The 12,973-nt window shown below is 41.4% G+C and overlaps 1 protein-coding gene across 1 annotated transcript in view; it reads right to left on the bottom strand.

The window, feature by feature from the left end:
- The window catches only part of LOC143806081 (uncharacterized), an 84,823-nt gene that overhangs the window by 25,711 nt on the left and 46,139 nt on the right, over positions 1–12,973 (bottom strand). Inside the window, exons 16-23 of the mRNA XM_077286016.1 lie at positions 12,527–12,643; positions 12,201–12,290; positions 3,875–3,973; positions 3,574–3,663; positions 3,127–3,243; positions 2,800–2,889; positions 310–408; positions 9–98 (exon numbers count right to left, since the gene is read on the bottom strand). Coding sequence (XP_077142131.1) covers positions 9–98; positions 310–408; positions 2,800–2,889; positions 3,127–3,243; positions 3,574–3,663; positions 3,875–3,973; positions 12,201–12,290; positions 12,527–12,643 — 792 coding nt within the window. The remainder of the gene's footprint in view (positions 1–8; positions 99–309; positions 409–2,799; positions 2,890–3,126; positions 3,244–3,573; positions 3,664–3,874; positions 3,974–12,200; positions 12,291–12,526; positions 12,644–12,973) is intronic.

The raw sequence follows: 12,973 nt of genomic DNA, 5'->3' as shown, positions 1-12,973 counted from the left end.
TTACTTACGTGGACATCCACATGGTATAAGGGGACATAGATGACGGTAGTGCATATCTGGGCTGCAGTGTTGAGGAAGGCACCAGCACTGATCATTTCCTATATTCAGAAGACATGAATATTATTGTCATCAGCATTCTTTATACAGGGTGGACATGATCTGCCAACTTGGCCAAGGAAGGAGGCAAAAAGAAAAATCAGTCTGCTAATTTCAATTTTTTTGGGAGAAACTCTAATTTTGGAAAGAAGCCAGACAGCGAGGCTGAAGAATCAAAACCCTTTGATAAGTTTAGTAAGTTGGGTGATATACCTTCAGTAGTAGGTGTCTTGGTTGTAGTTGTTGGCCGTTGTGTAGTAATAGGTGGCGTGGCTGTAGCTGGTGGATGTTTTGTAGTAGTACTGACTGGCCCTGGAAGAAAACAAACCAAATAAAAGAAATAAGTTAGATTGCTCATGGTGGTCAGTTGGCACATGGCATGTGTAATGTGGACAGTAACATAGAGCAAGTCAACCTTTAATAAAAACACAACCTTAGTAATATCAAAATGATCTCATTAAAGAAATGGATGGTAGCTCGTTAGTAACCAACAGCCCATTTAATAGCACAGTGCAGTACAGACTCTTCATGTTTTTTAAATAAAAAAAGTTTCAAAAATTATCCTTCTGTGGCATTTGCAATCAAGCAAACTGTTTTGAGGAAACCACAAACTCAAACTGACGGTGTCACTGTCAAAGGCAACATTATCCTACTGAGACTGAGCCGAGTGATACATTATAAATTCCATAATGTTCTCCACTTCTTCCCCAATAATACGCTTGCCAGACAAACAGGAGGCCTAGTGTAGCTTACATTTTGTAGTACCACTGCCCTGCCTGCAGCTGCTGTCAGTGCTGGTGATGATGCTTTTGTTACCACTAGTCGCTCACGCATTATTAGCCACACTATGTTTTTGTTCTTTTATCCTACCATGTCCAATGCTATAATCATTTTGCTTTTTACCATACAGTTCGTATAATTCTATAATAACATTTTGCACTGACGAGGGGCAGTACCCGAAACACAGTGTCTGCAAACTGAGATTCTGGTTGTGGCAAATATCCTAATTCATGTCACAGAGCTCATTAAAGGGTCGATATTGACTTTTAGGATTTCTACTTTCTATAGATGGCCCTTGAGTTCTAGACCTCTTCCTCTCTGAAGAGACAATTTGCATATTTCCCAGAGGAGCGTTGCGGCTTAAAAGTCTCCTCATCTTGGCATACTTGACATGTCACTCTGTGCAAGGAGAAACATTACCCCTTGTGCCTGGTCAGACTCCTCTCACTAAGCCAAACCAGATCTCACACTTTTCATTGATGAGGGGCAGTAGCCCGAAACACAGTGTCTGCAAATTGACATTCTGGTTTTGGCTTATATCCTAAGTCATGTGACAAGGCTTGTTAAATGGTCGATATTGACTTTTAGGATTGCTACTTTCTATAGGTGGCGCTAAAGTTCTAGTCCTTTTCTTCTCTGAAGAGACGATTTGTATAATACTATAATTAACTTTTGATAATCTTTTCAACCCCAATTATTCAAACCGTGTCAAAAAGAACATAAAAAGAAATTTTACATACATATCTACACATATAGAAAGTGACATGTGGTAGCAGGCCGCAGTGCTAGTTTGGCATGTACAGTTGTCACATTGGACTAGGTAAATAGGTGTGCAAAAACAGACATGCACAATTAAATGGCTAAATTTTTTCAATTTTTGATTTATTTAAAAAAAAAAAAAAAAAAATACCGTATCTTTCCAATAAAGACAAACTAAGAAATGCTAGGTAGGTAGATATCCAAAAAGCCATCATCTGCAACAGAGTGCAGTATTCGTGGGATGCTTTAAAATGTAAAATTTGACTACTAGAACACAGGTAGATGAAAAAAAACCTAGTGAAACATTCTCTTTAAGAATGAAAGAAAAGTGTATTTGTAATTCAAATTCAGCAGAATGGATGCCAGCTACACCTCTCCTTTCTCTTTATCCACATATCAACTGAAATTCTATATTACTCGCATACCGATAGTCTTATCTTCTTGGCTGCAGTTATTCATCATGTTAATGCCTGCGGTATTTGTCCAACATTTAAGGGCTTTCTCTTTCATCTCCATTGCTGAGCTGTGAGCTTTGACATCTGCTCACTCTCCTAAAATCAACCTCAATCAGCTGCTGCATTCCCTGCCTCAGCTTTTACACAGGCTATGATAGTCTCTCCTGATTGGCTGCTCTGTTCTTCGTGTTGTAATAGCTGCAAAGCGTTATGGGGAAGCCTGCACGGTAGTGTCTTAAGTCATGTCAGCCTTTTATGTTTGATTTACTGTTCTTCAATGTGTGTAAAGGTGAGGAATACTTTTTGGGCATTTCAAAGAAATCAATTTGGAAATAGTTTGAATTTGCCGGGACCAACCAGTTTCATAAAATCTGAATTGAATTTGATTCGAGTAGAATCGTTTCCATCATCTCTAGTGGTCACAAAGAATAATGATTTGACTTATATTCATTCCTCATTTCCTCATTCACTTTGCATTCTGTTCATTGATAACATATTACGATTACACTATTATTTTTGAAGCGTTCTCACATTGCAGCATTTTTTCCACAACTTCCTACACTCTGCACAGTACTGTACAACAATATGCCCAGAACTGAGTCAGAGCAGATAATTGCACCTATATCGATTCAGTACAACATATAAATTGTAATATTCGGCCTTAAAAAAAATCACCGGGTTAAATAATATTGAGGCAAATCTTACTTACGTGGACATTTACACGGTATCAGAGGACACAGATAACTGTAGTACATATCTGGGCTGCAGTGTTGAGGAAGGCACCAGCAGTGATCATTTCCTATGTTCAGAAGACATGAATATTATTGTCATCATCATTCTTTATATAGGGTGGATATGATCTGTCATATCAGACAAGGAAGGATTGGAATAGGAAAATCAGTCTGCTCGTTTCAGTTCCATTAGGTTGATTCCAAAATAAATTTTGTTGGAAAGACTCTTCAAATGAAAAAACTGCCAGATAGCAAGAATGAAGAACCAATATCCTATAGTAAGTTTCATAAATTAAGTAAGATACCTTTAGTAGTAGATGGCATGGTTGTTATTGTTTGGCGTTCCATGGTAGGAGGTGGCTTGGTTGTAGTTGTTGGGCTTTCTGTGGTAGTAGGTGGCTTGGTGGTAATTGTTGGGGGTTCTGTGGTGGTAGAAAGTACGATATTAGTTGTTGGAGGATGTGTAGTAGTACTGACTGTCCATGGAACAAAACAAAGCAGAAAAGAAAGAAAAAAGTAAAATTATTCCTAAGAAATAAAACAATGTAATGGTGGTCAGTGGGCGAATAACTTATGTGATGCGAACACTGACATGTCTAACATAGAGCAAGTCAACCTTTGCTGCCATCACTGCTTTAGAACTGAATCAGAGCAGATAATTTCTCCTATTTAGATTCAATACTACAAATACATGTTAAAATTCTGCCTTAAAGAGATCACTGCTAGAAAATATTGAGGAAAATCTTACTTACGTGGACATCCACATGGTATAAGGGGACATAGATGACGGTAGTGCATATTTGGGCTGCAGTGTTGAGGAAGGCACCAGCACCGATCATTTCCTATGTTCAGAAGACATGAATATTATTGTCATCAGCATTCTTTATACAGGGTGGACATGATCTGCCAACTTGGCCAAGGAAGGAGGCAAAAAGAAAATTCAGTCTGCTAATTTCAAATTTTTTTGGAGAATCTCTAATTTTGGAAAGAAGCCAGACAGCGAGGCTGAAGAATCTAAACCCTTTGATAAGTTTAGTAAGTTGGGTGATATACCTTCAGTAGTAGGTGTCTTGGTTGTAGTTGTTGGCCGTTGTGTAGTAATAGGTGGCGTGGCTGTAGCTGGTGGATGTTTTGTAGTAGTACTGACTGGCCCTGGAAGAAAACAAACCAAATAAAAGAAATAAGTTACATTGCTCATGGTGGTCAGTTGGCACATGGCATGTGTAATGTGGACAGTAACATAGAGCAAGTCAACCTTTAATAAAAACACAACCTTAGTAATATCAAAGTGATCTCATTAAACAAATGGATGGTAGCTCGTTAGTAACCAACAGCCCATTTAATAGCACAGTGCAGTACAGACTCTTCATGTTTTTTAAATAAAAAAAAGTTCCAAAAATTATCCTTCTGTGGCATTTGCAATCAAGCAAACTGTTCTGAGCAAACCACAAACTCAAACTGACGGTGTCACTGTCAGAGGTAACATTATCCTACTGAGACTGAGCCGAGTGATACATTATAAATTCCATAATGTTCTCCACTTCTTCCCCAATAATATGCTTGCCAGACAAACAGGAGGCCTAGTGTAGCATACGTTTTTTAGTACCACTGCCCTGCCTGCAGCTGCTGTCAGTGATGGTGATGATGCTTTTGTTACCACTAGTCTCTCACACATTATTAGCCGCAGTATGTTTTTGTTCTTTCATCCTACCATGTCCAATGCCATAATCATTTTTCTTTTTACCATATAGTTCGTATAATTCTGTAATAACATTTTGCACTGACGAGGGGCAGTACCCGAAACACAGTGTCTGCTAACTGAGAATCTGGTTGTCAGGCTGCTGCAGTGCAGTACGGCACAACCTCCAGAGTTTGAGAGGAAAGTAAGACTGCACACACAGGACGGCAGAACAGATGCCACCAAGTGGCGAGAGAGTGGTCAGGCAAGCCGAGTCAAAAGCACGAGATAGCACGACAGTATTTATAGGATAAGACAGATGGATAGTCAAACCGTAGCCAGAGATCAGTAAACAAGAACGGACAATATACGGTACAAAATGGACAAACAGCAACAGCGTAAAAAACCAAGCCAGGAGATCAGAACCGGAGAATCAAGCAGACAGACAGAGAAACACTGGGAAAAAGGGAGACATAGGGAGTTAACAGACAAAGGACAAGTCAGGGTTCACAGAAGGGCAAATCAAGAGCTACCAGCAGGGTCAGGTTAACACGCCAAAGGCAGAACTATAGCTGACACTGCCAGCAAGATTCATGGGAGCTAAATAGCAAACCTGAACCCAAAATGAGGCAGAGCACAGTTAACCCTTGACATGATCCGTCCAGAAAAAAGGGCAGACACTAATAAACCCTGGAACGGATCATGACACTGGTTTTGGCAAATATCCTAATTCATGTAACAGGGCTCATTAAAGGGTTGATGTTGACTTTTAGGATTTCTACTTTCTATAGATGGCACTAGAGTTCTAGACCTCTTCCTCTCTGAAGAGACAATTTACATATTTCCCAGAGGAGCATTGCGGCTTAAAAGTCTCCTCATCTTGGCATACTTGACATGTCACACTCTTCAAGGAGAAACATTACCCCTTGTACCGGGTCAGACGCCTCTCACTAAGCCAAACCAGTTCTCACACTCTTCATTGATGAGGGGCAGTAGCCCGAAACACAGTGTCTGCAAATTGAGATTCTGGTTTTGGCTTATATCCTATATCATATGAAAAGGCTCGCAAAGGGTCGATATTGACTTTTAGGATTGCTACTTCCTGTAGGTGGTGCTAAAGTTCTAGTCCTCTTCTTCTCTGAAGAGACGATTTGTATAATACTATAATTAACTTTTGATAATCTTTTCAACCCCAATTATTCAAACCTTGTTAAAAAGAACATAAAAAGAAATTTTATATACATATGTACACATATAGAAAGTGACATGTGGTAGCAGGCCGCAGTGCTAGTTTGGCATGTACAGTTGTCACATTGGACTAGGTAAATAGGTGTGAAAAAACAGACATGTGCAATTAACCCCTTAACGACAGCCGATACGCCTTTTAACGGCGGCAGTTAAGGGTACTTAAACCACAGCGCCGTTAATTAACAGCGCTGTGGAAAAAGTGAATAGCGCCCCCCAGAGTCGGATTTTCTCTGGGGTCTTAGTTACCAGGGGTAGCTGAGACCCCAGAGAACATGATTTGGGGTTTCTTTACCGACCCCAGGTTGCGATCGCCGGTATTTAACCGGCGGTCGCAAAAAAAACAAAAAAAGCGATTTCCCATTTAATTTCTCCGTCCTCCGATGTGATCGCACATCAGAGGACAGAGAAATGGGGTCCCCGATACTCACCTGTCTCCCCCGGTGCTCCTCGTGGCTCCCGATGGACACCGCCATCTTGTTCTGGCCAAAAAATGAAGGGCGCATGCGCAGTGCGCCCGCCGGCCAAAGAACATGATCGGGGTCGGTTTTTACCGACCCCTGTTTTGCGATCGCCGGTAATTAATTCTTTACCGGCGACCGCAAAAAAAAAGCGATGTGTAATTCTCTGTCCTCTGATGTGATTGCACATCAGAGGATAGAGAAATAGGGGGATTCGGGGACCCTGCTATATGGCCGGCCGGCAGCTAGAGCAGTTGGTGCTAAAACTAGGGTTAGGGTTAGGGTTGGGGCTAAATTTAGGGCTAGGGTTAGGGTTGGGGCTAAATTTAGGGTTAGGGTTATTGTTGGGGCCAAATTTAGGGTTAGGGTTACGGTTGGGGATAAATTTAGGGTTAGGGTTAGGGTTGGAGCTAAAGTTAGGGCTAGTGTTAGGGTTAGAGTTGGGGCTAAAGTTAGGGCTAGGGTTAGGGTTAGGGTTGGGGCTAAAGTTAGGGCTAGGGTTGGGGATAAAGTTAGGGCTATGGTTGAGGCTAAAGTTAGGGTTTAGAGTTGGGATTAGAGTTTGGATTAGGGTTGGCATTAGGGTTACGTTTGGGATTAGGGTTAGGTTTGGGATTAGGGTTAAGGTTAGGGTTGGGATTAGGGATAGGGGTGTATTGAGATTAGGGTTAGGTTTGAGGTTAGGGTTGAGATTAGGATAAGGGGTGTGTTGGATTTATTATTCTGATTAGGGTTATGGTTAGGGTTGGGATTAGGGTTTTTTGGGGTTAGGGTTGTGATTATCGTTAGGGTTGTGATTAGGATTATGGATCGGGTTGGGATTAGGGTTAGGGGTGTGTTGGCGTAAGGGTTGGAGTTAGAATTGGGGGGTTTCCACTGTTTAGGTACATCAGGGGGTCTCCAAATGCCACAGCCAATTTTGCGCTCAAAAAGTCAAATGGTGCTCCCTCCCTTCTGAGCTCTGCCAGGCACCCAAACAGTAGTTTACCCCTGCATATGGGGCATCAGCGTACTCAGGATAAATTGCACAACAACTTTTGTGGTCCAATTTCTCCTGTTACCCTTGTGAAAATAAAAACTTGGGTGCTAAAAATCTTTTTTGTGGAAAAAAAAATATTTTTTTATTTTCACAACTGTGCATTATAAACTTCTGTGAAGCACTTGGGCATTCAAAGTTATCACCACACATCTAGATAAGTTCCTTGAGGGGTCTAGTTTCCAAAATGGGTTAACTTGTGGGGATTTTCTACTGTTTAGGTACATCAGGGGCTCTGCAAACGCAACATAATGCACGCAGACCATTCTATCAAAGTCTGCATTCCAAAATGGCGCTCCTTCCCTTCCGAGCTCTGCCATGCGCCCAAACAGTGGCCCCCCCACACATGGAGTATCAGTGTACTCAGGACAAATTGGACAACAACTTTTGGTGTCCAATTTGTCTTGTTACCCTTGTAAAAATAAACACTTGGGGGCTAAAAAATCTTTTTTGTGGAAAAAAAAATATTTTTTTATTTTCACAACTCTGCATTATAAACTTCTGTGAAGCACTTGGGCACTCAAAGTTCTCACCACACATCTAGATAAGTTCCTTTGGGGGTCTAGTTTCCAAAATGGGGTCACTTGTGGGGGGTTTCTACTGTTTACTGTTTAGGTACATCAGGGGCTCTGCAAACGCAACATAACGCACGCAGACCATTCTATCAAAGTCTGCATTCCAAAACGGCTCTCCTTCCCTGTCGAGCTCTGCTATGCGCCCAAACAGTGGTTTACCCCCACATATGGGGTATCAGCCTACTCAGCATAAATTGCACAACAAAGTTTGGGGTCCAATTTCTCCTGTTACCCTTGTGAAAGTAAAAATTTGGGGTTGAAAAATCATTTTTGTGGAAAAAATATGATTTTTTTTATTTTCATGGATCTACATTATAAACTTCTGTGAAGCAGTTGGGGGTTCATAGTGCTCACCGCACATCTAGATAAGCTCCGTGGGGGGTCTAGTTTCCAAAATGGGGTCACTTGTAGGGGTTTCTACTGTTTAGGTACATCAGGAGCTCTGCAAATGCAACATGACGCCAGCGGACCATCCCATCAAAGTCTGCATTCCAAGCAGCGCTCCTTCCTTCCGAGCCCCGATGGGTGTCCAAACAGTGCCCCCCCCCACATATGGGGTATCAGCGTACTCAGGACAAACTGGTCAACAGATTTTGGGGTGAAATGTCTCCTGTTACCCTTGAGAAAATAAAAAAATTGCAGGCTAAAAAATTATTTTTGAGGGGAAAAAAAAGGATTTTTTACTTTCACGGCTCTACTTTATACATTTCTGTGAAGCACTTGGGGGTTTAAAGTGCTCACCACTAGTGTTGAGCGATACCGTCCGATACTTGAAAGTATCGGTATCGGAAAGTATCGGCCGATACCGTCACAGTATCGGAATCCAATCCGATACCGATACCCGATACCAATACAAGTCAATGGGACTCAAGTATCGGACGGTATCCCTGATGGTTCCCAGGGTCTGAAGGAGAGGAAACTCTCCTTCAGGCCCTGGGAACCATATAAATGTGTAAAAGAAAGAATTAAAATAAAAAATATCGCTATACTCACCTGTCCGACGCAGCCGGGACTTCAGCGAGGGAACCGGCAGCGTTGTTTGTTTAAAAATCGCGCTATTACTTGGTTACGTGAATTCCCGGCTTGTGATTGGTCAGGTCGGCCATGTTGCCGGGACGCGGACCAATCACAGCAAGCCGTGACGAAATTACGTCACGGCTTGCTGTGATTGGTCCGCGTCCCGGCAATATGGCCGCCCTGACCAATCACAAGCCGTGACGTCACGGGAGGCTGGACACGCGCTCATTTTAAAATGGGCGCGTGTCCAGCCTCCCGTGACGTCACGGCTTGTGATTGGTTGCGCCGCGATCAACCAATCACAAGCCGGGAGGCTGGACGCGCTCATTTTGAAATGGGCGCGTGTCCAGCCTCCCGTGACGTCACGGCTTGTGATTGGTTGCGCCGCGATCAACCAATCACAAGCCGGGAGGCTGGACGCGCTCATTTTGAAATGGGCGCGTGTCCAGCCTCCCGGCTTGTGATTGGTTGACCGCGACGCAACCAATCACAAGCCGTGACGTCACGGGAGGCTGGACACGCGCCCTTTTTAAAATGAGCGCGTTTCCAGCCTCCCGTGACGTCACGGCTTGTGATTGGTTAATGGCGGCCATGTTGCCGGGACGCGGACCAATCACAGCAAGCCGTGACGTATTTTCGTCACGGCTTGCTGTGATTGGTCCGCGGCCCGGCAACATGGCCGCCCTGACCAATCACAAGCCGGGACTTCGCGTAACCATGTAAAAGCGGGAATTTTAAACAAACAACGCTGCCGGTTCCTGCGCTGAGGTCCCGGCTGCGTCGGACAGGTGAGTATAGCGATATTTTTTATTTTAATTCTCTATTTTACACATTTTAACATTAATGTTGTTCCGATACCCGATACCCGATACCACAAGAGTATCGGAATCCCGGTATCGGAATTCCGATACAGCAAGTATCGGCCGATACCCGATACTTGCAGCATCGGAATGCTCAACACTACTCACCACACATCTAGATAAGTTCCTTAAGGGGTCTAGTTTCCAAAATGGGGTCACTTGTGGGGGGTTTCCACTGTTTAGGCACATCAGGGCTCTCCAAATGCAACATGGCGTCCGATCTCAATTCCAGCCAATTCTACATTGAAAAAGTAAAACGGCACTCCTTCTCTTCCAAGCTCTGCGGTGCGCCCAAACAGTGGTTTAACCCCACATATATGGGGTATCGACGTGCTCAGGAGAAATTGCACAACAACTTTTGTGGTCTAATTTCTCCTTTTACCCTTGTGAAAATAAAAGTTTGGGGGCAAAAAGATCATTTTTATGGAAAAAATGCTATTTTTTATTTTCATGGCTCTATGTTAGAAACTTCTGTGAAGCACTTGGGGGCTCAAAGTGCTCACCAGTGTCACCACACATCTAGATAAGTTCCTTAAGGGGTCTAGTTTCCAAAATGGTGTCACTTGTGGGGGGTTTCCACTGTTTAGGCACATCAGGGGCTCTCCAAACGCGACATGGTGTCCGATCTCAATTCCAGCCAATTCTACATTGAAAAAGTAAAACAGTGCTCCTTCTCTTCCAAGCTCTGCGGTGCGCCCAAACAGTGGTTTGCCTCCACATATGGGGTATCGGCATATTCAAGAGAAATTGCACAACAAAATTTATGGTTAAATTTCCGTTTTTACACTTGTGAAAATAAAAAAAATGGTTCTGAAGTAAAATGTTTGCAAAAAAAGTTAAATGTTCATTTTTTCCTTCCACATTGTTTCAGTTCCTGTGAAGCACGTAAAGGGTTAATAAACTTCTTGAATGTGGTTTTGAGCACCTTGAGGGGGGCAGTTTTTAGAATGGTGTCACACTTGGGTATTTTCTATCATATAGACCCCTCAAAATGACTTCAAATGTGATGTGGTCCCTAAAAAAAATGGTGTTGTAAAAATGAGAAATTGCTGGTCAACTTTTAACCCTTATAACTCCCTAACAAAAAAAAATGTTGTTTCCAAAATTGTGCTGATGTAAAGTAGACATGTGGGAAATGTCATTTATTAACTATTTTTTGTGACATATCTCTCTGATTTAAGGGCATAAAAATACAAAGTTTGAAAATTGCAAAATTTTAAAAATGTTCGCCATATTTCCATTTTTTTCATAAATAATCGCAAGTAATATCGAAGAAATGTTAAAACTATCATAAATTACAATATGTCACAAAAAAAAATCTCAGAATCAGCAGGATCTGTTAAAGCGTTTCAGAGTTATAACCTCATAAAGTGACAGTGGTCAGAATTGTAAAAATTGGCTCGGTCATTAAGTACCAAATTGGCTATGTCACTAAGGGGTTAAATGGCTAGATTTTTTTTCAATTTTTGATTTAAAAAATAAATAAATAAATAAAACTACCATATCTTTCTAATAATGATAAATAAAGAAATGCTAGGTTGGTAGACATTAAAAGAGCCATCATCTGCGACAGAGTGCAGTATTCGTGGGATGCTTTAAAATGTAAAATTTGACTACTAAAACACATGTAGATGAAAAAAACTAGTGTAAGATTCTCTTTAAGAATGAAAAAAATGTGTATTTGTAATTCAAATTCAGCAGAATGGATGCCAGCTACACCTCTCCTTTCTCTTTCTCCGCATATCAATGGAAATTCTATATTACTCATATACCAATACTCTTATTTTCATGGCTGCAGACATTCAACTTATTAATGCCTGAAGTATTTGTCCACCGTTTAAGGGCTTTCTCTTTCCATCTCCATTGCTGAGCTGTGAGCTTTGACATCTGTTCACGCTCCTAAAATCAACCTTAATCAGCTGCTGCATTCCCTGCCTCAGCTTTTACACAGGCTATGATAGTCTCTCCTGATTGGCTGCTCTGTTCCTCGTGATGTAATGGCTGAAAAGCATTATGGGGAAGCCTGCACGGTAGTGTCTTAAGTCATGTCAGCCTTATATGATTGATTTACTTTTCTTCAATGTGTGTAAAGGTGAGGAATACTTTTTGGGCATATCAAAGAAATCAATTTGGAAATAGTTTGAATTTGCCGGGACCAACCAGTTTCATAAAATCTGAATTGAATTTGATTCGAGTAGAATCGTTTCCATCATCTCTAGTGGTCACAAAGAATAATGATTTGACGTATATTCCTCATTTCCTCATTCACTTTGCATTCTGTTCATTGATAACATATACAATTACACTATTATTTTTGAAGCGCTCTCACATTGCAGCATTTTTTCCACAACTTCCTACACTCTGCACAGTACTGTACAACAATATGTCCAGAACTGAGTCAGAGCAGATAATTACACCTATATCGATTCAGTACAACATATAAATTGTAATATTCGGCCTTAAAAAAAATCACCGGGTTAAATAATATTGAGGCAAATCTTACTTACGTGGACATTTACACGGTATCAGAGGACACAGATAACTGTAGTACGTATCTGGGCTGCAGTGTTGAGGAAGGCACCAGCAGTGATACTTTCCTATGTTCAGAAGACATGAATATTATTGTCATCATCATTCTTTATATAGGGTGGACATGATCTGTCATATCGGACAAGGAAGGATTCGAATAGGAAAATCAGTCTGCTCGTTTCAGTTTCATTAGGTTGATTCCAAAATAAATTTTGTTGGAATGACTCTTCAAATGAAAAACTGCCAGATAGCATGAATAAAGAACCAATGTCCTATAGTAAGTTTCATAAATTAAGTAAGATACCTTTAGTAGTAGATGGCATGGTTGTTGTTGTTTGGCGTTCCATGGTAGGAGGTGGCTTCGTTGTAGTTGTTGGGCTTTCTGTGGTAGTAGGTGGCTTGGTGGTAATTGTTGGGGGTTCTGTGGTAGTAGAAAGTACGATATTAGTTGTTGGAGGATATGTAGTAGTACTGACTGACCATGGAACAAAACAAAGCAGAAAAGAAAGAAAAAAGTAAAATTACTCTTAAGAAAGGAAACAATGTAATGGTGGTCAGGTCAGTGGGCACATGACTTATGTGATGCGAACACTGATATGTCTAACATAGAGCAAGTCAACCATTGCTGCCATCACAGTCTTTGAACTGAATCAGAGCAGATAATTGCTCCTATTTAGATTCAATACTGCAAATACATTTTAAAATTCTGCCTTAAAGAGATCACTGCTAAAAAATATTGAGGAAAATCTTA

This window comes from Ranitomeya variabilis, chromosome 2 (assembly GCF_051348905.1).
Source record: "Ranitomeya variabilis isolate aRanVar5 chromosome 2, aRanVar5.hap1, whole genome shotgun sequence".
Taxonomy (NCBI): Eukaryota; Metazoa; Chordata; class Amphibia; order Anura; family Dendrobatidae; genus Ranitomeya; species Ranitomeya variabilis.
Note: the sequence above shows the minus strand (reverse complement) of the source record. Positions and strands in the feature narration are given on the sequence as shown.